Source organism: Phoenix dactylifera, chromosome 6, assembly GCF_051530095.1.
Source record: "Phoenix dactylifera cultivar Ajwa chromosome 6, Ajwa_hap1_PhDact_Kaust_v1.1, whole genome shotgun sequence".
Taxonomy (NCBI): domain Eukaryota; kingdom Viridiplantae; phylum Streptophyta; class Magnoliopsida; order Arecales; family Arecaceae; genus Phoenix; species Phoenix dactylifera.
Window position 1 is genome coordinate 29,499,944 of NC_143195.1, and position 27,984 is coordinate 29,527,927.

Sequence of the window (27,984 nt, forward strand, 5' to 3'; positions counted from 1 at the left end):
TGACGCAAATATGCGAGATCATGATAACGAGCAGCCCCATGGTAACTACTTTGCAGCGCAATGCAGGAAAAGGAGGCAAAAGTTGAGTTACATGAAACATAAAAACAGTTTCGCTAATTTTCCCTGGAACCAAATAAGCAAACAAGGATTAAATCTTGAGGTAAGGTAATTGTTTAACCTGATTGTTTGATTCACTACATCTAACAGATATCTGTGTCCTGTTGCTCTTTGTTTTGTCTAGCCTCCGTTGTTTTCCAAGCCAGGGGAACGAAGTAATGGGTACCTTCACTGTGAGGAGACAATAGGCCTATAATCAATGCAAGCCTCTAGGTTTGCCCTTGTTAATGGAGTTCAGGTGCTGGGAAACAAACAGGACTCCCATGATAACTATCAGGCAGCCAACAAGGGTGCTAAAAAACAGGGCTCCAGGCTGCCTAGACTGTATGAAACCATAAACTCCCCCCGAAGTTACAAGAATAACATCAGTTAGACCATCACCAGAAAAATCCTCTAAGACCAGCACATGAGTGGGAGGCCCGGGCAACTCTATCGAAGTCAGTATGCTGCCCCCCGGAGAAATCACTACAGCCTCTTGATCACCAGCTGCAATTATGACCTCTTTATCATCGTGCGCTTGCAGAGGGAAAGTCTTCAGAGTGGGCACCACCACATTTTCCATCATTCCAGATGGAGATGGAAGATTGGACCAAGTTGCACTAGTTGAGAGTTGCCATCTCCACGTGGCATCATGACCATGCAAGCCTGGGGAGTAAGAGGTAACCTACAAATTACAGGGGGGAAAAATGCAGTGAGCCGCTAAATGCATAGGGTAAATGTAGCTATTTTATATGAGTCATTGACCAGATAAGCAACCATTAAAGAAGTTTTTTCTTATGCATAAACTGGTAATTATGCCTAGCTATGTTTTAGCTTTAATTTACCTGCAAATGCAATGATGGAAATCAGACTAGATACAAACCTCTCCTCCATTTGTCAGAAAGACAACATCACCATGGCTTCCTTTCCGATGCTTATGCCCATCATCTCTGCGTACCAGTATAGGTGTTGCCACCTCTAAACTACCTATATCAGCAGTCCTACCGAAGCTTCTTGCGAAGTCTCCATGTTGGAATATATTGAAATGATGATGATGACAGATGGAAGCATTGAAGAGCTTCTCTCGTACTGGTACACCTGATGTAGCAACTGCCCAACAAGGTTTCAGCATTTCCATAGAACCACTTACAACAGTCTGCTCAGCTCCATCCCCCCCGACAACCTATAATCAGGACACAATCACTGAGTATCATATTCCCACAAAAACTGCTTAATAAATCAAATTGAAGTAGCAAGTTCCTGAAGTAGATGACAGGGCTAAAGGAACAAATAACCATAATCATTGAGCCTTGTGCTAACTACTGGGGGCAAAATGAAGGAATCCTCATTTGCTAAGCATTCCCATGAACAAGTATACAAGGAAAAGATTTCTAAAACTTTCTAATGTCAGAAAAATAAAATTTAGTCATATAAGCTTTTCTAAATAAGGTTGATATTGCATTATAATGAGTCCTATTTGTCGTCCATAAATGAATTCTTCATCTTTGCATGAATTTGTACATTCTTGTATGTACATGCACTGCATATGTGGTGACAGGTGACATGTACACCTCATCTAAGTATCGCATGTTCCATATTTAGCAGCATAGTACAAAAAGATTAACGTACATCCACTCTCACACTTGCTCCCAAACACCAAGGTATTGCAGCCTCCAACCTTGGTCCCAAGATCAGTGCCAAAGCTTTAGAGACCGACAATCCAGTCATCTGTGAGGAACTCCACAACTGGTGCAATTTGCTCAGGGGGATAACTAATGCACTATAATTGGCACCATTTTACCAAGACTAACCAAATTCTGCTTAATTGACTGCAAATCCTTAGCCATAAAACTCATCAGAACATAGATCCTGTTATCTGGGAGGTCTCTAATATTTGGGAAGTGAGCCACCTCAAATCCAGCATTGTATCGTCAAAATCTCTTTGAAGAACTGCAGCAGCAACATCCCACTTTAGCATGTGAATGCAGTCCAATGACAATTTCAGGACTTTGTTCCACTGACCATTATTTCAAAAAACATCACTTCTCATGTCAGTTTCAAAGCTACACCTTTCCCAAATGATATCAGTCCAATTGGATATGCTTGCAAGGAGATATTTTGATTTGCTTTCACCTATTATTCAATCTCTTTTGATTTTGCACCAACTCGACTATTTCATCTTTCTACCACAAATGGCACTCTTTAGTTCTTTGAAGCCTTTCAAGAATTCATCCTCCAAACAAATGACCATCATGAATGCTCTAAATGCAAAGATCTCCTTTATCTGTATGTACACGTGAGCATGGTGGGGCTTGGGCTTCAGATATCTTGACTCTCATGCAACTAGGTGAGTAGTGGGCAGGCAGGTGGCATCAAGGCTCCAGCAAGCAGGAAGGAGGCTCTAATTGGACTGCATTTTATCAACTAATGTATGTGTGTATGTATGTTTGCATGGCGAATGCATGCATAATAATGCAAATTGCAAATCATGGACTGTGGCTCAACTTCTTAACTACTCACAAGATTATTTCTCCTCCATGCCTTCTCTCTCCCCCTCTCTCTCCACCTTTGTTCAAAAAATCCTTTATGAATAGATCCAATATATTAAATTGCTAGTAGGAAATCCAAACACCTAATTCTCCTCTTTACATGGTTGCAACATGGCCAAGAAAGGTGAAAGAGATCATTCAGAAACGTTTTTAAATGTAAATATGCAATTACGAACATTTGCTCCCTCTTGATAGTTTGTCACCAGTTGCCATGTCTTTGAACAGGCTGCCAGCATCAATCGAAGTCTCATTAGGGCTCGTTTGGGAAATCCTAAGAGATTAGGCAGGATGGGCCAAAGAGAGAGCACAAAGGAGAGCATTCATGAATTTTTTTTTAATCCTGAGGGATCTGGCCAAGTGACACCCCCCTCTCTCCATCTCCCTCTCTCTCCTTCCATTCACCTTGCATGCTCTCTTTGGCCCATCCAGTAGATCTCTTGGGAGAAAGGTGATAGATTGGAGACATGCCTTGTTGTTACCTCAAGAAAGGGTGTGATTATAGGCTAGGTTTTCCCTTCTTCATTATGGCAAAAAGAAAGAAGATGATGGATAAGTTTAGGCTCCCATCAATTCATAACATAATCAACAAATGTCAGAGCCATTTCAATACACATGGGTAGCCAAGATCCTGTGCAGCTACATCTGTGCTACCCAACCATACTAAGTTGGATTAGCTCAACCAATTCCAAGACGGTCCAACTTGATCTATTTTGGCCTGGCCAACACTAGGCTAATCTAGGCTAGTCCACATCAAGTTGACCTAGCTTGATTTAGCCAGGGCTTTTACCCACACCAGGCAAGCCTAATTAGGCATATTCCAATCTTGCCTGACCTAGTCTGACAAGGCCAAGTTGAACTCAATTGGAACAAAGACAACCCAACCTAATCCCCCTAGGCCCAGCCAAAACCAAAAAATAGTGGATTCACACAGAATGTTATAATATTTTAGAAATATATAATATCTATAATTCTTAGAAAGACAATTGTTTCTGTTAATATTATTATATTATTTCAGTGAACTATTTTTTCTGATTATTTTTATGATATTGTATGCATAGGTACAGAAATAATTCTTTCGATAAATATCTAAATTTGTTTCAAAAAAAATTACATCATTTCCGTACCCTTTAATATATCAATGATATTCAGCACTAATGATGATTGATATCTACAAATTTCAGTTAAAAAAATTTAATATATCATCTCAACCCCACATGCATCACATGTGCCTGCGGACTCATGACATAAGGGATATGTTTAAGGCGCTCCAAGCAGTTGACACTGACAATGGACACTACTTTGAACACCCACTCTGGTTGTTTTTGCTCCCATCTACTAGCTTCATGTAGAACTGGAAATGGGAATTTGGTCAAGCAAAATACAGAAAATAAGTAAAATATTGAAAGCCTTGATTTGGAATAAAACATGTAAGCATGGTAGACTCTGAAACTCTGGACTGTCTTCAACTGCTCAACCAATTTAACTTAGAACTGTGGTTAATCATAGATGCATCGATGCTCAGAAGTGGAGTTTCACAATATTATTACCAGCAAAGGTATAACTTTCTGCACATAATTACAAAGAATAATAACTTGGGAAGATGGGTGAACCTGAACATGATCTAAAACACCATCTCCATTAATATCAGCATGAAGGCCGCCTTCTAGTAGATGAAGCTGAGAATAGATACAGGAAATAAAATTCCCATCAGAACTAAATGATGTGATGATACTAACATATTATAGAAAGCCTAAGACTAACTGATCCAAAATAAAGCATGTGCACTATCACTACTGTGATGTTTATCTAAGTAAATATCTAATAAAAATAGTTCCATTATCTTAATAAAAAAACCGCATGTTAATTTTAGTTGCTTTTCAGTTATTGCGACCAGCATACAGAAACTTTTAAACTAGCACAGAGATAATGAATCATAAGTTTACCTTCTTGCAACACTTAACAACACTTGAATGTGATTGCTAACAATTACAAATAAAACCAAACTAAACATGTTATTTCATTAACAGCTCATGCTACAAAAAGCCACATCACAGATGTAATTGCCAGTTGCACTAGCATGCTACTGGCTATGTGCCGGTACAACTTAAGCATGCTGCTATGCCAGTGCTTGCCAAGCACTGGGACAGAATGCATGTAATTACCAATGCAAGCAGCAGGCTCGCATGCCACCAGCATGCAATTAAAAGAATATTCCTTAAGCCACACGTGTAACGTAAATTCCAGGTGGGGGCGAGCCTAGATGGGGTCAATTCATACAATTTGAGCAAAGAGGAATTATATATGTCTACTTGAGGACATGGACCTAATCTACATGCTCAAATTTGTACATGTGAAGGTCCTACTTGTTAAGGTTAGAAATAATTCTTTTCTTTTCTTTTTTTTTTGGTGGGGGGAAGGGGGGGGGGGGGGGGGGGGGGGGGACAGAGTGCAGTGGGGGAGTGTTGGTGGTGGATGGGATGAAACAATTAGTAAGAAATGACAAATTTCATGTGCATTAGTTCTGTCTTATTTTTTTATAGTTAGAAGGGTTGCATATTAATTAAAGAGAAGAACTTATAAACTGAATCAAAGATGTAAAACTTGTGCATATGATGTCTATTTACTTTATATCTATAAATTATATTAACTAAAAATTAATTCCTTCATGTTTTGTATTTAAACTTACATGTTTGAAGGAAGTTTTCAAATATTTTCTCTTTGCGAGAAATTTATGCTTGTTGGAACAGATATGCTCTTTTTGATTGAAATTAGTATTGCAAAATGGCATGCATGGTTTTAACAAATAGGATCTTTGTTTCAGCTAACTTGGAATTTGTGGAGATATCAATCAACAAGGAACAACTATTTTAATGCATCAAAGCATTGGCTAGAACAATGGAGTTAACAAGTGTCTGATGATAGGACCTTCAACGGTTCATCTTAAATTCTTAATTAATATAGAAGGAAGGAAAAAAGAGGCAACACATGAACACACTAATAGCACCTCAAACATACTTTGTTCTATTCAATAGCAGGTGCTATCTCTAGAAATTTAAAGCAAAGCAAAAAAAATCTATTAAAAAAATGAAAAGAACAACAAATAGGAATTTAAAAGAAATAAAAGTTTATTAGATAAGCAAGTTTACCTTGTAGAAAAATAAATGTTGTATGCTATGGGATGGTAGTTCCACTTGTTAGCTATTGTTTATGAAGTCCATGGCTGTATACGATTGGGAGATGTATTGACGGTTCAGGAACCTGAATATGTGCGTGTGTGTGTGTGTGAGAGAGAGAGAGAGAGAGAGAAGTTGAAGGTCTTGGCCTCTTGGGTAAGAGAATACACTACAAGCTTGGAAAAGAATAATTTTAATTATTTTAAATCATAGATGTGAAATCCGGAGTAGTTAATAGGGGATATAAACATTTCTTTTGATCGAGATCTACAGTACGAACCCAAACAGCCCGTATCAACCATACCATACCAATAAGATACCAATAAGTTGATAACAAGGTTTGGTTCGGTATGGAGCCAAGCCGGTCCATATAGGTCCAAATCGAACAAAACTGCCATGTACCACTTGGTACTGAACCATATCACCCAATTTTAGGTGGTACCATGGCTGAGAATAAGAAAAAAGTGTTCAAAGCTTATCTCGATACAGGGTGCGTACCTACCATACCAATTGTATCGTACTGAACCGGTAATGTATCAGTACGATTCTTATACCGTTTTTGCGGAACTTGGTTTTGATTGAACAGAACTTCCTTATTTGACAAGTTTATTGCTTTACATGACAAGCCCAATACTCTACAACCCAATGAAAGGAGCTACAGAAAGTCATTCAAACTTACAGAGAAACTTGTACCTAGAAAAAAATGCAACTAATGATACTTCTTTAAACAAGAAAGAGTTTGGTAGGGAGGTCACATTAAATTTCTAGAGGGGCCAGTCCAGCTTTATAGACATCACAGGGGATCCTCAGAGTGTTTTAAAAAGCGACTGCGGTATGCTAGCAACCAAGAGACTACATAGCGTCTATGCAATACACGAGCTGCATATGCAAGCATATAGGCATTAGTTTTTCTATTATATAATAATAAATAAAATACATTAAGTACAAAAACAACAATAATGATAGTAATATTTTTTTGATAAATAATATCAATATTAACAACAGTAATAACTAATAATTACTGACTATTACTTAGTGTTTAACATTAGTAGCAATAGTTAAAACATAATTAAAATCCAAATCTATGAAGCCACAAAAATGGCCATAAAATGTGAAGTGGCCTGCCTTTTTCAGCTCTTATGTTGTATGACTGCATAAAGTAACCACTTTTAGGTAGTGAAAAGTGGGTCACATGCGTAGCCACACAATGCTAATGGAGCTACAAATATAGCTAAATATGTTGTTTAATTGCATAGAGTAATCACATATAGGCACTGTTGTGCAGTCAAGTGACCACATCAGCAAACATATCCTCTTTCATATTTTGAAACACCAGATCCTTTAAATCTTGGGGGTTGTGAGCCCCATGGTCCCCCTCAAACCACCTCTGGTTATATTATAACCTGACCCATTTGTGGTTCTCAATTAAAAGTTAAGAATCAAAATTCCATGTTTCTAGGATGGGGACAGGTACTATGATCATTTATTGCGACAAGTTATACATGTCGACTAGAATCCGTCAATAATGATTAGCGAATAACAAAGAAGGGTGACAAGCTAATAAAAATATTAGTTTTAACAACATGAGATAATTGATGTCACTTGCATGTTAAGATTTGAGATACTATTATTGAGACATGTCAAATGGAGAAAGGACAAGATTAAGGTAATTGAAATGGACATGTTGAGAAAAAATGGTGAGGACACGGCCTATTCAAAAGGTTCACAAACTCCCCTTCCATCATTAATGTCAGAAGAAGCTAAGACCTTGTTGGTGTGTTCAATTTGTGCTTGTTGAACCCAAGGTATGTCATCTCGGTACCGGACTCCGCACCGATGCCATCCTATTAACGTATCGGTACGTCCGATACAAGAGCCAGTTCGGCATACTGAGTGTCGGTACACCCTCCATACCGCATACCAATACTGAATCGATATAGTACAATACGCCCCATACCGCCTGGTTCGGTACGATATGGCATATCTTGGTTGAACCAATGGCTCTGCATAAAAACCTCGCTTTTATAACTATACAAGACCAAATCATCTCTTGGGGATTTATGACCAACCGATTTGAAAAGCTAGCAAATTATTTAGAAAATGATGTAGCACAAAACATAACACTGGAAATATTTTGCACATGATCCCAATCTCAATCAATCTCCTTTTTTATTCCATACTCTTGGAAGGGAACCTACCACCTCACCTGTAAGATTGAGAGGAGTCGTCCACCAAAGGTTTGGGCTTGGTGATAGCAAGCAACTGAACACTTGAGTATAGGATAGCCTAAGAAACATTGTCCAGATGGTATGACCAATTTAACAAGATCGCCTGGAGGTGCAATGAGACATTCGAAAGCGTATGCATTGTGGAAAGAAGAATCAGATATAGCTTTGATAAGGCATCAGATGTACAACTATCAATGCATGAAGGCTTTATTATGATTAAGGTACATGAGGCATTTTTTACTCAAAAAGCTACCTAATGGCTTATGAAGTAGCTAACGGGCGCAAAATCCCTCATATCAAACCAGCACCATGCTTTAGGTTAATAAAGTTGAAGCATAATCAACAACAATTTTCAAGTTACAAACATAGAGTAGCAACCGGACAAGGTTGGGAAGAGTGTGAAGTGAGCTTATAAGCCCCATACAGTGCATATTAAAGCTTTGAAGGTGAGATACCCTGAACAAAGGTTATGAAATGGTAGGAGGAGGATGTACATACCTTTTTCAAAGATATTTTCCTAAGATGAAGTATTTGAGTCAATGATAACAACGTGAATAATGTTAAACTACACCATAAGGGCAATGTTTGTGACATTCGTGAGTGAAGGCATGAACAACCAAAAGAGCATGAAATCCACGAAAGCAAGTCTTGATTCACTGAACCTATATATAACTAATAGTAACCCTTTCACAAATAAGAAACTAAGTTTCTAAATAACGGTTTTCTTTTTTCTAGGGCCCAAAGATCCTTAGCTATGGTTCCTTGCACCGTAGATGTTAGTCTGCCCTAAGATAGGACTCGAGCATCAAGATTATGATGAGAATGTATAACTTCAGGAAAGAATTGAAATTATATAATCGAGCCAGACAACAGTAGCCATTATGATAAGATTCTTGATTAACATGCTTAGATGGCAATACAGATACTTAGAAACTACAAGTCTGCAACATCATTACCCAGTGTAAATAGTTAGTTTGAAAAGAAAAAGAACATGAAGGGATTTATCCAAATTTATCTCAACAAATAAAGTTGAGAAAAAGATTTGTCTAGCACTTTGAAAAAGAAAGGCAAAAGTGCCTTAACCGCCTGAAATCCATGCTCTGTAAAACTGGACAGGATACATCACCTAAGACCTAAAATAATAAGGTAAGAATTAGAGCTGAGTAGTCTATATATGCTAAGCCATCAATACAACATTTCAAAAGGAATGTAACACAAAAAGTCAAAGAAGGACGACAAGAAGATTTAGTTAGAAGATGTTGGATACTTAAAAATCACACAACTCTAGAACATCTCATAATCCTCAGTGTCACGAGGATGCTCCTGTACTATATAAGAGGATGGGAATGAAATAGTATCTTTGATTATGGTCAATTTATACATAAGTAGCCATACTAAAACAAGTTTTAGTCCTCGCAAACTAAAATATGAGGTAAAGATTGTTTTATTGGTACCATCTACTGTACCGGTAACGTGCGGTAACCCTCCATACCTGTCATAGGGTCGGGAGATCCTTTTCTCATGCCTAGCCGCAATGTTGCCTAAAACGGAGCAATTCAAGTTGGTACAACAGTAACTAGGCAGAGCAGTTGCTTCCACCTGGTACAGACTAATTCAGCCACTACACCATATCAAACCTCGCTACCATTCTAGTAACTTATCGGTATAATAGGTATGTTTGATACCTAATAGTACGAGTTGGTAAATTGAACCATGTCATGAGGTAATGGATAAACTGAAAAACTTAACCACATCATTAGTGAAATTTTAAAATAAAATTAAAAACAATGAAACACTAGATTCGCAATACCAGAACTAGCACTCGTTCCAGTAGACTAGCAGTACGGTATGGTCTGCACCGTGTCGTCCCATCCTAGCATGTACCGAAAAAAGAAAAACTAGATAGGGAGAGAGAGGAGAGAGAGGAAAAGAGAGATGCCGAGAGAGGAAGAGACGGGGGGCTCAAAAGCCCTCCGCTCCTCTTTCGATTGTCCGCAAGCTCTGCTAGGTGGAGCCTGTTTCGAACAAAACAGAGGCTCGAAAGGGGAGAGCGAGGAGGAAGAGGGAGGGGGAAGAGAGAGATGCCGAGAGAGAAGAAAGAGTAGGCTTGAAAGCCCTCCTCTCTTCCGAGCCCCCTCTCTCTCCCCCTCCCTTCCTCCCTCTTTTTCTCTCTTTCCTTCTCCCTCCCCTCTGTCGTCGGTTTCTCATTTTGCTTGCCAAAACCGTCCCGATCCACCAACAGTACGGCTCAGCCGCTCAGCACGCCTCGAACCGAGCAATTCGGGATTGTTCTACCATCCTTGACTTGGTGATACACTTATGTACTAGAGGCCATAAGATGCATAACCTCAAAGTATACAGCAAGGTGGCATGGTATAAAAATTACCACAACCTGTCAAGTAAAGATCTACTAATAGAGATGACAATTAGATAGCAAACAAATGGCACCCATGAGACTCTTTATTAGTGATGACCATCTCAACTCATGGTAAATGAACTGCCTAATTATGTTTATGGAGCCCACGATAAACATATTTTGCTCTATGAAGCAAATGAAGATGAAATTGAGGTGGTCAAAGTTGACTACAGAAAAATAAACCATGGTGATTACTTTCATTATCATTGACTTGATATACAAATGAAGGAATATAAAAATATCTATTAATTTAAAGAAGAATATAGGATTTGGAATATGCTAAGGAATGTTGTATGATTGTCACATAGTGGGGAGACTAAAGAGAACGTATAATAACAGCAAACAAGAATGTATGCTTTGGTTACATATTGGGCAATAATGAAGAGACAAATACATAATATGAAAGTTACAAAGATGAAATTGGAAAAAAAATTAGACATAGAAGCCTTTGAGTTACACCATGGAAGGATTATGTGAAGATGCACAAGGAAGACAAGAAAAAGCCCCAATACAAGGAGAGATGGTCTTGAGAGGGAAATCTAGAAATTAAGGGAAGAACCTAGCAACTCTACATGCTTGGTTATGATAAATGAGACATAATTTTTAGTGTTGACAAGGATGTAGTTTTTTAATGAATCAATGGCATAAGACAGAGAAATCTTCAAATGGATGGAGTTTGGGTTGTTGACCATGATCCCATGAATGAACTACTAGGAGAGGGCTATTTGAGTTCTACTTGTCTGAGTTATGGTATGTTAACCATGATAATAGATACTAGTTTTCATTTCATGCTATTTCAAACATATAAAATTGAACATCACAAAAATCACAATAACCATGTCAATCTTCTATCATAAGAACGCATTGTAATCAGATATTCCCCCTTCTCTGGGGAAAACGAAACTCAAAGATCTGGGTCAAATTAGAAGTAGTTTCAAGATATTTTTGGTAAAGAATTCTAGTAGATAAATGAATAATACAAGTGGTTAGTCATATTTCTATACAAGAAGTTCAACATATCATGCACGCATGCTGTTCAAAGTAATAATTGTATAATAACTACTCAACAAGAATTTTAATTATTATTCCCCTATGTGTAGCTTCCATTGTTTTGTTTGAATCAATCTTTTCTCATCCAAATTTAGGATAAGAATAACAATTAACAAATGAAACCTTGAGTCTTGTTCATAAGTTCTCATAGATCTCCTATTCCAAAATCATGTGAAAAATCATCAACCAGGTGCTTGATTTTCTATTATTTTCAATGCTAGAAATTCTCTAAATTCCTCTCCTCGCTCCCCTTTTCAATTCAGTTCTTCATTTTAAAAATACATAATTACATATATTGGGTCTCTTAAGGATTATCTATTAGGAACTAATGACATGCTCTTGTATGAGCAAAACTAGACAGACTATATTACACAATTATTGTCCTATTTGCCATAAAGATCCTCACATAGCCTTTCCTAAAAAGCAAAAAAAAGGACCCTCATATAGACAGACTACCATGTGTCTAGTACCATAAAACAAAGGATGGATCCCCATTAAGAGCTTTGCTTTTCCAGCATTCTTCAGCTTCACTTCTACATTCCCTAAATTGTCTTCTAATAATTACTAAAAACCCCAGATCAGGGTCCGTCGAGCCGACCGAATTGGTGTACCGGTGGACTCTGGTACCGGTTCGGTACCGGTCCAACCGGTGCCGAACCGAAAACAAAACAAACAAAAAAAGCGCCGCGTCCGCGTGTGCGTCCGTGTTTTAGCCACACTCTGTGGCATTAAATGCCCCACACGGCCCCGCGTGGGTTCGCGCTCGCGCGCGGTGCCGCGTGGGCTCGCTGCCTTGCGCAAGTCCCCGCGTGGGCACGGGGAACCACATGGATCGATATTCCTGCGCGTGGAATCGCGCCCGCTGAAATATTTTTTTTTTCTTTTTTTTCCTTCCCTTCTTCTTCCTCCTTCCCGAACCCTTTCCTCCTCTTCTTCCCCTCTCTCCTCCTCTCTTCTCCTCTCTTTCCCCCCTTCTCCCATGAGCAAGAAAGGAACTGCGCGCGCGTCGGGGTGCTCGGGAGGGGGTCGGCCCAAGGTACGTCGAACCGTCTTCTTCTTCTCCTCTTTCTCTTCTTCTTCCTCCTCTTCCTCTTCTTTCTTCCTCTTCACCTCTTTCTCTTCTTTCTTCTTCCCCGCTCGGTTCCGGCCCTGAACCGTTTTATGTGGCTGTACCATACCGGTAGGGGTCGGTACCGGTACGGTATGTGCTAAACCAGCCGGTACGGGCCGGTTCAGCAGACCTTGCCCTAGATCTTATTATTGCTCTCCCTCCATTATTTCTTCCAATTCTCTCTCCTTGTTAACTAGAAAAGCAGATGCAACAAAATGCTATAACCAACTTATTTAGTCTCCTGCCTATGACTACCATGACAGCCATGCTATAAGGACTCAGGACCTTCACCAAAAAAGCTAGCCAGGAAGTATTATTTGGAGGCCCTGCTTATGTACCCAAGACAGACACTCCTAGTTTAAGCCCTAGCATGACTTCCAAGAGAAGGGTCCAATCACAAACACCATGATAGGCTCATGGTTAGCCCTAACAGAACCCATGTTGCAATATCGCATGCCACACAAGGGTCATGGTCTCTAAAACCATTTAAAACAACATAGGCTTTCCCTAAAGAGGCTAGCCAAAAAGTATGTCCTTGGCCTTTCTTATGTACCTAAGACCTCAATGTACAACTGATGTGGGATTAAACACATGCCTGACAGGTCCTCACACATGCTCTATCACATCTCTAAATAAGTTTTGCTAAAAGCCTATAATATTTGCTTGTATTTGAGAAACTACATTAGAAGTACTAAAACTGCTATTTCCCATGCTTTCCTTATAGTTATAAAGACTAGAACTGGGATTCAACCAGCACAGCAATTTTCTTTTTGTTTAAACACTCAACCACATAGTTTAGTTAATCAAATAATTATTCTCCAAGGAGAACTGCATTATTGTACCATCTTTCAGCATCGCAAGAACCAATGTATAAGAAAAAGAAAAGGAAACCAAAGATCATGATTCCATCAACAATTAACATTAATTCCATGTGACCGTTTATAGAAATGCGAAAACATAATCAAAGAACCAGATTTTGGTATACCTTGCAAATGGTGGAAATAGGAAAACATAATCAAACAGCCAGATTTTGGTATACCTTGCAAATGGTGCGGCCCGATGCGAGATGAACAGCCTCTATTCCTTCCTTCTGATGTGCAACGACTACATTTGGAACCCACCATACTTGAGTATGATTTGTTATGGTAGGGATGTAAAGTGACCTCTGTATGCATATATCAAGCAAGTTAGGAGTAGGTTACCAGCCAAGCAATTAAATTCCACAAGTTCTTGGAAAAGAGGATAAAAGAATAACTTGCAGAGTAAAAGGATCCATCCAGTTAGCTGCAAATGCAATATCATTAAATCTGGCACAGATTGCATGTCAATCAAAGGGTTTATAAGAAGTACTCTTGTCTAACGACCCACCAAAATGTGAAGCCATTAAACAAGAAATGTATTTCAAAAAAACTAATACTAGTTCAACAATAAAAATAGGATCCTACAGAGCAATTCAACAACCTACAAGTCCAAAAGGCAAAAAATGGCAAACAGTCTATTATTAACATTAAAAAGCAGTTCTTATCATACAAGAGCTTTTAGAGCTCATATGCCGAAAAGAGTAACACAAAGTATCTACTTCTCAAGCCGACATAGCAGAAGATAAAATCAATTTATGAAAACAAAGTGAATAATTCCAAAATATGCATAAGCACATCAGGTGCTTAAGAAGCACATGTACATGGAGCTAAACAAAAAGAAATTAACACAAGGATATCTCCTAAATGCTACAAATCCACGAAGTGGATCATTGCTGAATAACTCTAATTCACTTACAACTCATAGGACTTAAGATTAACCTGAAAACAGTCTACCAGTGATCAAACTCATTTACCTAGCAGGAGCAATTGTATATGCTGATGCCTGAGACATAGAAAATTTTTGTCTACAAATTGCACATACTATGTTGCATGTAAGTCCATGAATCAGAAAGATCATAAAATCAGAAATTTCTCACTTAGACATGATCTACTTGATCAGATTCAGACCCTGTTGACAAATAAGGCAAAGCACATATACTGTAGTATTAAAAAGGATAGGAGAGTAAATGCTTTATCAAGATTTCAAAGAAGCAACGGAAATGCATGTCACCAAGGTGACAACCTGATGTGATGAGCCACACTCTTTCTATTCCTTCTGTTGTGAAGTATCTTCTTGTACTGTAGCTGTTTATACAAGGTCAACTGGTAATAATTGCATATTGCAGGAATCTGTGGATAAGCCTTGAGACTCTTTTGGCAATTCCGATCTTGAGGTCATCTTTTCTTGGCTTGCATCAATTCAGCAAAATTTAACATCTAATCAGATCAGACAGCAGAACCAATTTGCCAGTCCTCTCATCCATCATTAACAATGGCCCTGACAACCAGCGGGAGATACATCATTTCCTCTCTGGATCCAAGTGGAAACGCATCAATTATAGGCACCGTGGACACAAATCTAACCTACTCGTAATCCACACCTACTGCCTCTTAAGCTCCCATAAGTCAAAAGAACTTGTCCTCCTCCATAATTAATCACAGAACCTCCATTAATTTAAAGACAGCTCTGCCTGTCTACATTCCTCCTAGTTACTACGAGTGTACTTGATCGAGATTGGGTCTGGTCAAGCTTAAGCTTGAAAATAGAGATCAAACTTAAATTGTTAGTTATTTGATCGATCCAACTTCGAGCCTAATTTCAAACTGAGCCAAACTCAAACCTATTTTGAGTGGCTTGATAAGATTTATTGAGTTGAAATCAATTAAAGCATGTATCAAGCTTGATTTAAGTTTGGTTCAAGCTTGATTCAAACTTGGTTAAGGCTTACTTCAAGCTTCAATCAAGATCAGTTCAAGCTTGACTCAACCTCACTTCAAGCTTGGTTTAAGCTTCATTCAATAGTTGATTACATGGGTCAGTTGTTGGATTAGAACTAGTTCTTGCAAAATATATATCATAATACACATGATCAATTTCTCGAGCCTTATCGAGCCGGGTTATTTTCAACTTTGGCTTGAAACTAATTTGAAACTATGAATCAGACTCAAGCTTGACTCAATTATATCTAAATTCAGGTTGACACGAGCTTATTTTGAGATATGCTCAACCCAAGCTCAAGCTGCTCAGATCAATCAACAGACCTACTAGTTGCAAACCTCCTACAGTAATTTCAACACCTCTTGGCTTCTGCCTTTGTCACTGCCAATGCTAACACTTTCTACCTATCCTAGGGCACATGAATAGCTTCATTCTTCACCTTTTTGCAATCCAATCAATTTATGGTCACTGGGTTTGATTTTTCTATAACGGGATATGCAGTTTATCCCAATGGCAATAGTCAATCATCCCATAAGAACAATGTACCACAATATTTTCACTTAAGATTAAAATCTATTGCAGATGGATCCACCCATAGTAGATGTTTAGATGAAGGTTGACAATCACGGAAAAGAAGAGCTTCACATAACAACTCTTGTTTTCTCAGTTTGCCCTTACTCCTATGCAGGGTCGGCAGAACCATCCCGAACCGGGTAGTTCTAGTCGTACCGAGCCATTCCGGTGGCGGACCGGGACGGTTCCGGCAACGAAAACAGAACCCGTTGCCAGAGGGGGAGAAGAAGGAAAAGAGAGGAAAAGAGCAAGCAAGAGGGGGAGGCAGGGAGATTGGCAGAGGGCTGGCAGAGGATTGTCGGAGGCCGGTGCCTGGGCAGGAGATGAAGGCCGCAGCCGAGTCCCCTATTTCGTTCAAAATAGGGGTTCAACTGGTAAAAAATTTTGTGATTTTTAAAGTAAAGTCGGCAAAATAATTTACCAACTTCACTTAAAAATCGCAAAATTAAAAAACGGTTGGAACCTTGTTTAGAATGAAATAGAGGACCCGGTCGCACCCTCCACCTTTTGCCTAAGCACCGTCCTCCGACGGCCCTCCGCCGGCCTCTGCCACCCTCCGTCGACCTCCCTCCCTCTCCCCTTTCACTCTCTTTTTCTCTCTCCCGTTCGCCCTCTCCCCCACCTCCTCTACTGTGTCGATACAAGCCTAGCACGGCACGGCGCAGGGCCATACAGATCCGTGCCGCTAAGCAACCAGTCCGGTGCGCAGTACCGGCACAGCAGACTATGCTCCTATGTTTCTATCTAAACACTAAATCAATCATTTCTTCCACTTCACTTCCCAATTAAGTAACCTTTAAGTGGTCAAATCTATGTATATGAGATTATCTAAAGCTGATCATTTAGAAAGTATTCCACCCATCGCACAACGTCAGGAAATCTGCAAATAAAATCAACACAACAACCATTTAGGTTCTTTCAACACCTTCTAAAGTTTTTTTTTATTTTGTAAAGAATAAAGGTGAGCGAGCACCAACAACCACATTGCGAGGTTGTTAAAAGTTAAAACACCTAGGTGGTACCAGGTGATGGCCCAAATGCCTAGGCAGGGCAATTAAGCAACCAGGCAAGCATTGGGAGTTTTAAAAAAATCCCTAAAAATTTAAAAAATATATATTATGGCCTTGTATAATCAAATAATCAGAAAATATATATCTGATTCAATGAAATCACCTAAATAAAACATCATATTCGTTAAATATACCCAAGTCATAAAATATTTGTGAGGAAACATTGCCAGAATTCCAAGTCATAAAATACCATAAATAGGTGCCTGCCTTGTAGAAAAATAGTCAAAAGGTGGCTAGGCACCTGACTAGGTGCTGAAATTAGGCAATTAGTGGCTGCCTTACCTGGTAGCTAGGAAAGCACCAAGCACCTAAGCAGGACTTTCTAGGTACCTAAGTGGGCCACCTATGACAATAATGCCACAAAGGAACGGTTTACAACATAGAAACAATTGAGGAAACATCACAAATGGAAAACCTCCTCGAGTGCAACCGCTAAGCCATAGCCCAATTTGTCAACTCCATCTAAAGTTTTTCTTTAGAGAGAATTTTGAAATATGGTAGTTATTCACCGCCACTCAAGTTTGAATTTGAGACCTCACTTGAAGAGGAAGGTACTAGCTTGCTAAGCTAACAGCTTCAAAAGTCAACAAGCCACAATTATAGCATAAGCACCCAGAATACACTGATTCAAACCATATCATAACAAGAATTACCACATTAGAAAACAAACACATGGAACCCATTCTAAAAGGTCATCGCTAAAATATGTTTCATTTTTGTATAGGAAAGTTGTTTTCCATACCAAAATATATATATTTGGCCTGAGACTTACATAATGGCGAGTCTAGCTAGCCAACCTTATTCATTTTCATTTCATTTATCATGCTCTTTGGATATGTTACAAGAAGCTTACTAATGATGGATTCGTCCAAATGCAATCAGGGAACGAAGTTCCAAAGATATTTGTATTCATTGTATCTCAACTTTGGCATAGCATACACTAAAACAATGCCCAAAAACTCCTTAATAAGGGTTCTGTCCTTTTCCCCCTTCAAAATAGGTTAACAAGAGCTACACTCTTTTGGTTCTCTTATGTTGACACTAAGCATTGGCCCAATTGTTAATGGCATCCACAGTCACACAATCTAAACCCCATTGACAACAATATATATAAATTAAAATGTTGTGATGCCCTGACATCATTTTGCTTGAAGACCAAAATGAAAATTAAATAAAAATCTAGATACCATCATTTTTTTCCAATCATGCAACAGCAAAAAGGCATGAAGAAGAAAAGTAATCCTAGAGAGTATTAAAGAGAAACATCACCTCACAGCTCAGATGTCTATCAATCTTCAACCAAGGCTGCATAATTTGGTTTTGGACAGGTCAAAATAAGGCTCACTTTGGGTAGATTCAGTGGATTCAGTATGTACATACACACTTACATATACATAGAGAGAGAGAGAGGCATGTCATTCAGGCACACAAAAATATGATGAACCACTACACCAAGGCAGTTATTGGATGGAATATAGGTTGATCTTGTTTTTGATACAACAAGGATAGGCTTATTGCCTTGATTATTGTTACACAGAAACATCAAGCAAGATATAATTTGATACAGTATACAAAGTTAAGCATAAGTTGTACCTTCTTGGATTTTGCTGAGCCAGCATAATCTGCAGCTTTGCCAATCACATTCGCAATTTTATTAGATGAATCCTTCCCAGGTGGATTGTGTTCAACAGGTTTATGGAAAGGACTTGTAGTAACTTTCCCGGGTGTTTTCTTCAATATTTTCCTTTTATGCCTTCTGAAGTGTGCCAGTTGTAAAGAAGTATCTTCCCGCCTATCCTGATGACAAGATCGTTGCAGAATGAGCTGATACTTTTCTTCCCTGAAGAAAACTAGGAGATCAAAGGAGTTTGTTATTACCCAATGATGTGGCATGACTCCAAGAATTGATTCTCTAAATTCTCTACATTCAAACTGCAAATCAACATAAACACATTAAGCTTCTTTCGTAGATATTTGAGCTACCAGTAGCCAGGTGGCCGACCAAAATTTTTTTTACAACTACGTAAACTGCCTGCTAATTCACTGGAGACAGGATTAAATTCAAAATCAAATGCATAAAGGCATAAAATAACAAATATAAACTTCAGCTATGAAAGTGAAGCATGAACCATAATCTGATGCATATGGACAGTAAAGAAAAAATGAATATTCCAGGTGCAAAACCAAGGCCTGAAAGTTTTCTAAAATTATTGCCATCTTTGCATCTTAACTCATGTTCAGTATATGATATTTTAGAGTAAAAAGTGATTTTGCTTATTCATACACTTCCATGGGTGCAGCAACTGCATACCTGTGTGCTCACAAGAATGGTCTTGTCATTCAAGTGGGGCAAACAAACCAACTCATACAAGGATACAGGCCAAAATAAATCTTGCTTTATCAACTAAATGCTTACATGATACAGATGAATTTACTATATGTTTAAAACAAACCACTACTTGCTAGATGATTTTCTAACATGCAAAATCATACCTCTCCAGGATGACGAACATTCATAGCATGAACATCAAGCTTGTAATTATGTTGTGGAATCAATTGTGTTGCATCCAAGGGTTGCACCTGGATATTCTATAATGATAAACATTATAAAATTAGTAGAGACTCAAACAATGTGAAATTTGTTTATTAAAAAGAGAGTAGAAAACATCATATTAAATGTTGCAAATAAAGAATGCTTTGCTGCTTCTAAGACATCAGTAATCAGCACAAAAAAAGAAACTAGGATGCATGAAGAGGCAAGGCATCAATACAAGGAATATTATCTCGAAGTTAAGCACATCAATAATTTAGTAACTTAGATATGGATTGAGTCATGCTACCATATCAACTGTTAACATGCTCTATAAAACCTACACGATACAATAACTAAAGAAAATGCATGGATTAAAAAAGACAAACACATTTTATTGGTTTCAGCAAGTTAACATAATTGATGACTTTTGTGATGACATGTTTTATATTCTGGAGGTCCTGTAAAAAAGGAGTGGATATGAGTAGAAAATGAGCTTACTTCATTCTTTTTATGCCACCGCAGTGTGCCAGACCGACCAGCAAAAGCATAAAATACAAACTGGCGTAGGTCTACAGTACCAGATCCAGGGGTCTGAATAAAATATATGATGGCATTAGTACAAAGAAAGTTAGATCTACATGCAATTTTTTTCATATAGAAAATAATATAAGAAAATGCCACAAATGATACTATTAATTGCAATAAGAAAGAATTTATAAACAAATTGACATTATCCAAATTTGACACTAACATTCATGAGAAGGAAAAGTCAGCCTGCCTCATCCTTGATAGAAGATTAACATGACCATAATATTAAACTATTATATACAAAAAATCTGACAAAAAGGACACTAAGAAATTGGTGATGACTAAACAAAGAGATGCAATTAAATAGACCCACTGGACATGAAAATAATGTATATTCCACATTCATTACCTACATTATCTCCAAACATGTTTGCAAAATCTTTTTTAAGGCGTGTTGACATCATCATTCAGAATTTTCCACAATGTATTATTGCATGACAGTAGGTTCTATTATGCAAGAAGAAAATAAAGTGATAATGTTTATAAAGTCTACTTGCCGAAAAGAGAAATAAAATGAATACCTCTTTTTCTTTAGCACTTCTTCGGTGCATCTCACCATCTTTTTCCAACATCATATTTTCCTCAAACAGATCGATAGAGTTCTATGAAATATGACAAGTTAAAAAACCATCATTCAGAAATAAAATAATTGTGGAAGGCAAAAAACTAAATAGAAGGCAACAAAAAGAACAAAAAAACAAATTATGAAATACAGTTCTTTGTATTACAAGAATGAAAACAATAGTAGAATATCTAACTCAGAATAAAAGGGTCATCAGCATTCTAGCACATATTATATTTAGTCTGGTTAGTAGATCTGACAATGGACATGCAAAAGGTATCAAAATAAGAAATTGCAACTTTCTAGATTTATTAGAAGCAAAGAATGATTGATGATACCTGAAAACAGAAACAAAAATTTCGTCATTGATGCCTATTTAACACTACATATTAACAAACCTAATAGATCCAAACTAATGAGGCATTGCTCTTTGTGTGTAAGCTTTCAAAGGAATTATGTAATGTTTCTTTACATACTCCGGTGAGTGGTGACAGTGGAACTTCCTATAGCATTACGAATAATGTCTTATGCCCTTGGTAGTAATATTAGATACAGTACATGAAGCATTTGAAATGTTCACATTCCCATAGGTTATACTCGCATTCTCATATACTAAAAAATTGAACAAAAAAAAAAAACAAAATCACTGATTAATTTGATTTGATTTTCAAAGAAATGTTTTCTTCAATTGAATGGTCTTGCCAGTATCAGTTTACAAATTTGTGCCTTTCCCAAATTTCATACCATATGGCATTTGTTGCCATTTTAAGAAATTAGACCCACAATTAAATGATAACAATCTTCAAACAAATACTGCAAAATGCCCACTTGGAACAAATAGGGACACAAATTTCAGTGAAAGTTAGAAACTATTCATAATTAGCTCCAAAATTCTCAACAAGCATACAGGACAGTTTCAGGTTCACATTTGTACCTCATGTTAAAACAGACAGATCATAATTGCCAAACAAATTATTCACGGTAAGCTTCATGCTTATACAATCATGGAATACAAGGATTATTGGGATCAACTACTTGCAAATGATTCCTCCCATCTCCTGATTATATGAAAAGAAGAAGCAGAGAGAACTTAGGAAGTTGATAGGATTGTTAAAAGCAGAGAGTGCTCCTAAGCTTTCTCTAGTGTATTTCCTTTCTAATGTACCTCCTCCATTTCAGCCCTTTCAAGATGTCCATGTTCATTGCAAGAAAAAAATTCAGGAAATCATCAAACAAAGATAGCAAGAAGAAAGGAAAAGATTCAGATGATAGGAAAGAGAATACCCACCAAGGCTCAGAAAAAAAGCTGTCAACTTCAAAGTTCGCTGTCTTGATACCGGACCCCATACCGGCGCCGCATTAGCACTGTGTTGGTGCAGTATGGTATGGTACGTTCTGTATTTGGTTTGGGCCGGTACGGTGAACCATGGTCAAATCAGTGCTTCCAAATTGTTTGGTGCCTAATCAGCTTTATTATGCTTGAGAATTTATATGGTAAGTGTCGCAGTAACTCCTATACCAGCATATAATATTTTAACCCATAAAAAACCTATGGCAAGTGACTGCTTCACAAATCAAGACCGCAATTGTAAACTTATCCCAAAAAGGATGGGGTGTTGAAATGCAACCCCCCCTCAAGTTAAGCACATTACCAATTCTTAATCAGGTTAACATAAAAGTACAACTGAGATAACCCAAAACATTTGGTCAAGATGACAGCTAGCAAACTAGTTTCTCATGACAAACAATGTCAGATTTCCACCTATTTGACGAAACAACAATCTACATAAATGATCCTTACCCATACATGAAACATGAAGTTTCTTGCAGTCTGAATGAATGGCAACTTGCTTTCAACATATATCTCAAGTGGAGCATTAAAAATAAGACCTTCCACATACATGTTCACATTCAACCACATGCATATGCCTTCACCTTTTACTGGTTTTCTTCAATGAACCTGCCAATAATGCCTTGCATCCATCACCAACTAGGTATTTGGCCCCATATGTCTATACACTAAGTGGGCATCAAGTAAACATTTTCTTTCGAAAGTTCTAAAACTTCGCTATGGACCGAATAAAACTTTCTTCGACCTGCCTAGCTCAATATGAAAGAAATATAATTGTCTGCTCTCTGATCATCAAGCAAATCTTGCTGATCCACCAGCAACTAGGTATATGGACCCATAAGTGTTTGCATTAAATGGGCATCAAGCAAACAAATTTATTAGAAAATTCAAACACTTAACCATTTACAAGATAATCCCCTTCTTTAACAGAGCTAGCTCATATATATATATATATATATATATATATATATATATATATATATATATATATATATATATATATATATATATATTTATATATTTATATATAGTTGTATGGTAATAACAACATGCCAGAGATCCTACACCTGGAATGGAAGTTTCTTTGAAGGTACCTCTCCAACCTCTCAAGGTCATTACTGCTGCTGAGGATAATAATATAGTCTACATATATAACAGTGACAACAACACCAGTGCACTTCATCCAATTTCTATCAAAATCGACCAAACTTCATTAGGGCACAAGAAAACATTATTGGAGTTATAATAAATTTGTGACAGTGTATTAAGTCTTCACCTACCAAGACAAGCTTTTACATAAGGTGATACTAATGTTCATCATATAATGTTTTAAAAGATGAGAAGACGAGTAAGCAACATACATGGTGTTGCATTTCCATCCTGCCTCCTACAATAATTAATCCAGCATCACCGTGCTTCAGTGTATAATTACTTATCGAAATAGCTATCTCCCTATGGTGAGCACCATGAGGAAACTCCTCCTGCCAATAAATAAAAAGATTAAATGCATACAAAAAGATTATAAAAGACTTGTTGACAATAAGGAAAATCAATAATCACGTCTAGAATATTTTGAATACCAACAGAAAAGAACTGAACATGTATTCTACCTGTAAATTATGTTCCCATAGCTTTTTGAGATTGTGATCAAAACACATAACTGACCAGCCTGATGTAACAACAACTAAAACCTGCTTCTTTATTTCCCCATGCTTATACGAGCGATCAACAACACCTGCAGCCATTGCAACAGGATGTCTCCCAGATGATATGCGGATCTTGTCTGGCAGCAAGGACACCTCAGCTAGCACTTGTGCTTCAGTAAATCCTTCATCCACACGCCCGCTGTGGGGCCCCAAAACCTGCAGAGAGTAAGGAAATAGTGTTCTACATATGAAAGGCATGCACAGAGGCTAGGGAACAAATATTGTCAGGTTAATGTACAGAAAGAAAGAAGGAAAGAAACAAGAAAGAAAAAACTTTTAATTGATTTGAAGACATCAGGGCGCAGAATGAGACAATATATAAAACACTTATAAAACAACTGCAATCATACAATCTCATTGCATGTTACAAGCACAGTAAAAACTGTAGATAAATCAAAAATTAGTTTTGCAACATGTGATTCTATAGAACACAGTCAAAGAAACAAATTGAACAAACAGGTTTTAAAAGGTGGCACGGTTCCAATTTAAGAGTCAGGCAATAGACTGGCTCAGTATTCCCCTACAATGTTACAAGTCATGTTCGCTATGCTAGCATTCATTTCATTTATGTAATGATAAATTTTTAATACATTTTGTAATCTGTGATATTTATCCTAAGGGTACTCAAATTTGATTCTATACTAGAATATCTGCATAAGAACATAGATATAAAATTGCTTGTGGCTAGACATGCAACAATAAATTTATAAAATTTCAGATATAAAGGCAAATATGGTTACCTTACCCAACATTTGAGCCCCAAATGATGCAAAAAATCAAGTTGGCATATGCATGTGAAGTTGCTTTGAAGCTAACTGTGAGTCTGGAACTTTCAGTTCCTACTTTCAGCAAGACATGATTGTTATGAGAAGTAGACAGAATGAAGTCTTCCATGACAGAGATCTCAGATTGGAAGTGGCCAGTTATTTCTTATATAAAAAGCTGTAGATCGTTATAATCTATCAATAGGATAAGAAATTGAATGGAATATGCATTTTCATGCTTCCACATAAGAGAATTCCATGTTTGAATAATATAGAAGATTCCAGGCTTAAGAACTTGAGCTAGGTAACAGAATTCCTTTATGTGGCACACCCCTTTCTTTCCCCTTCAGAATATACCACTCTGAATATCCTTCTAATATACCAGAGTAATTTTTGATATCATTCTTCGTTGTTGTTTTTCTTTAATTTGATCCATGGTCTTAAGTTTCTCTCAAAACCGATCCACTTGGGGGTCGGTTCTGGCTGAGACCAAATGGAAACTGATCCCTAGTTCTAGGTTTTAGTCAATTTTGGCAGTTTTCACCAATTTCAGCTGAAACTAACTGGTTTCAATGCAATGTTGATTGTTTAAATCGATTTTGACCAAAATTAGCCATAGATGCTTTTTAAAAACTATTTTAGTGTTTGATATCATATTGTGGTTTTTTCTTTTTATTTAAACATGTAGGTTATATCAAGATGCGTCGTCTCAGTACCAGACTCTATACCGGTCCCACCCTATAACTGTGTCGGTACACCTGATATGGGAGCTGGTTCAATTTACCCAGTATATTACGCCTTCTATACTATATACCGGTCCAGTATATTACATTCCATACCATCCGGTTTGGTACAGTATGGCGTACCATAGATTATATAGTACCAACTTTAATGTTTTTTTTTCTTTTTTTCCTCCCTTGAGCTAAAAGAGGGATAGATGATAAACATGAGCTTTAATGACCCAAGCCCTCAACGAAGGTCTTTATTATTGTACATTACAAAGATTATTGCAAACAACTAAATACAATACAATTTACAAGAATAACATTGGTATATAAAATAAATATACCACTCCATAACTACATGCATTTGATTAAGTAGTACAATTAAATGAGAAAGAAACCTACATTCAATATATTTGTGAGTTCTATAAAAAGACGAAGCAAAAAAGACTTGAATGTACTAGGCAACATAAGGCTTCATATTTCCTAAATATGATGAAATTTTTAACAACTAAAGTTCAAGAAATAAATAGTACATATAAATATATTCTTGCTATTCAAAATGTCAATATGCTTAAATTTTTACTCATACTTAGTACCAACTTTAGCCTAAAATTGTCAAAACTGCACAAATATTCTAAAATATTGCAAAATAACTTTTTCTTGGCTTCTTTTTTTATTGCTTTTAAATTTTAGTTTTTTATTTGCTAAAACTCTAAAACTTGGAAGGAAACTTTCAAAAAAACCACTGTTGAAACCAAAACTCCCGAGACCAAGCCGAAACTGAGTTTTCGAACATTGACTTGAACATTCATAACGAATAATTGATTAACTGCTATGTTCTGTAGCATATGATCGATACATGCAGACATGTACCTGACATATAGCATGCAGGATATGACTGCATCAATGCATTTTGAATAAACAAAAGAAGAAGAAGAAGAAGAAGAAGAAAAGAAGAAGAAGAAGAAGAAGAATTTAGGCTCACAATGGGACACATGAAAAGACAGCTCCTATGTAAGCTTTTGCAGCACATGGGACCCAATAGCCATCAAACAGATATCTTTTGCATCAAAATCCCAAAGGCGAGGGCAGCCGTCACTCTCCTCATTTCTAGAATGAAGTAGTTGTTCACGAGATAGTAATCAGATACATTTTTCTTCCTCTTTCACCTCCTCTTCTTATGCTACTCCTTTTCGTTTATTTTTTCCCTTGTTCCTCTCCCTCTTACTTTTAACTGTGGCCCAGCAAATCATATTCTCTAACTTACTGAATTTCTTCAAAGAAAAAAGGGTTTCAAAGAGTCACAAACATGATTTTAATACCATATGTTAAGTCAAAATTTTTAGGCTTCAGTGTTTAGGTAACACTAGCCACATTTTTGGTCAAGAGAAGTAAGTTATGTCCAGCTTAAATACCAATAAAAGATGCACAAGCAAAAGCATCAATGCTGGTACTTGGTTAACAGTGCAAGTGTAAATATAGAGCAGTAATTTAAAAAAAAAAAAAAATCAAACACAAAATCATCATTTCTTATTGTTTTCTTGAAAATATCCATGACAAATAAAAGTCATCAAAGGTAAATTTTCAAGCTTGGACAAATAACGGATAAAAACTAAATCAAAATTTGCTCAAAACCTATAAATTACCATTGAATACAAAGTTCAAATTGGATGCCAAAACATGAGCAGCCTTGATCTGATAATAATAACTACAGTAGAGTATTATCAACTGTTAAACAGTGAACATTTCTCTATTGCCTACTTCTTTCATATTAAATAAAAAAAATCCGTTTCTTCCCTTAAGTTTGATCCAACCTCACATGTACCATTGTCCGAGTTGATAGCTTGGCTCTACAGAAATTCTTTACAAACTTGCACTACGATTTGGGCATCAAAAATTTGCAATGTGCTTAAAAAAAGAAAGAAAGAAAGAAAGAAACAACCATACCCAAATAAATAATATCACTAGAGCAAATTCTGAAGTAATTTTATATTTCCAGGTCGTCATACCGATCAAAAGCTAGCCCACCTGAATTTTTGCATCGTGTGTGGCGACGAGGACTTCTTTCTTTCCGTCACCGTTCAGATCAGCCACGATCGGCGGCGGGAGACGATCGGCTTCGTACCTGATCGGGAATTCATCGGAGAGATGGAACCACGCCTCCTTGAAGGAAAAATCACCTTCATGCTGGGAAAAATAAAAAGAAACGAAAACGGGCATAGGGAGTTCAATATCCGAAGGAATTCAAGACCGTTGAGAACATTAACACAATTCGCAAACACAAGAAGTCTTTTGAGACGAAGACCAAGAAGGTGGTGGTGGAGGAGGAGGAGGAGAAGACGGTTAAAGAAGGGACGGAAGGAGCGCAAAGATTGAGTACCTGGAGAGAGAAGAAGATGGCGAAGGCGGCGAGAAGGAGGATCCCCAGATCGCGTTTCCTCATCCTTCCTCCGGCGTTGTGAAGGCGACGAAGAGGAGGAAGAGAAGGTAGCTCTGATTCTTGATCACTCCCGCTTCCTCTTCTGATTCCTGTCCCCAGAGAGAGATGGGCAAAGCCTTAGCTCGGGAGTCGGGAGCACGTTAGACCCCGCGAAAGAAGGCGGTGGGTAGAGCCAACGGCGACAGAATTTTTCGTTTTTTTCTTCAGGGGTGGTGCGGTTTGGGGGGTTAACGATGGGGGGGCGGGGGGT

The 27,984-nt window shown here is 37.6% G+C and overlaps 1 protein-coding gene across 1 annotated transcript; it reads right to left on the minus strand.

The window, feature by feature from the left end:
* LOC103702808 (uncharacterized) lies at positions 1–27,963 on the minus strand. The gene is made up of 13 exons (XM_008785375.6): positions 27,675–27,963; positions 27,323–27,481; positions 23,710–23,961; positions 23,461–23,580; positions 20,708–20,788; positions 20,097–20,189; positions 19,559–19,654; positions 18,944–18,997; positions 18,659–18,862; positions 13,663–13,788; positions 4,256–4,321; positions 980–1,279; positions 1–781 (listed from the first exon to the last, which is right to left on the minus strand). The coding sequence occupies exons 1-13, from the start codon at positions 27,735–27,737 to the stop codon at positions 314–316; spliced, it is 2,082 nt and encodes a 693-aa protein (XP_008783597.3). The 5' UTR covers positions 27,738–27,963; the 3' UTR covers positions 1–313.
* Positions 27,964–27,984: the final 21 nt, after the last annotated feature.

Coding starts and splice junctions, on each gene's coding strand:
- LOC103702808 (XM_008785375.6), bottom strand. CDS start 27,737: ATGAGGAAACGCGATCTGGGGATCCTCCTTCTCGCCGCCTTCGCCATC. Junction 18,863..18,943: donor GAGTCATGCCACATCATTGG/GTAATAACAAAC, acceptor TCTTGTCATCAG/GATAGGCGGGAAGATACTTC. Junction 4,322..13,662: donor CGGGCCGCACCATTTGCAAG/GTATACCAAAAT, acceptor ATCTATTCTCAG/CTTCATCTACTAGAAGGCGG.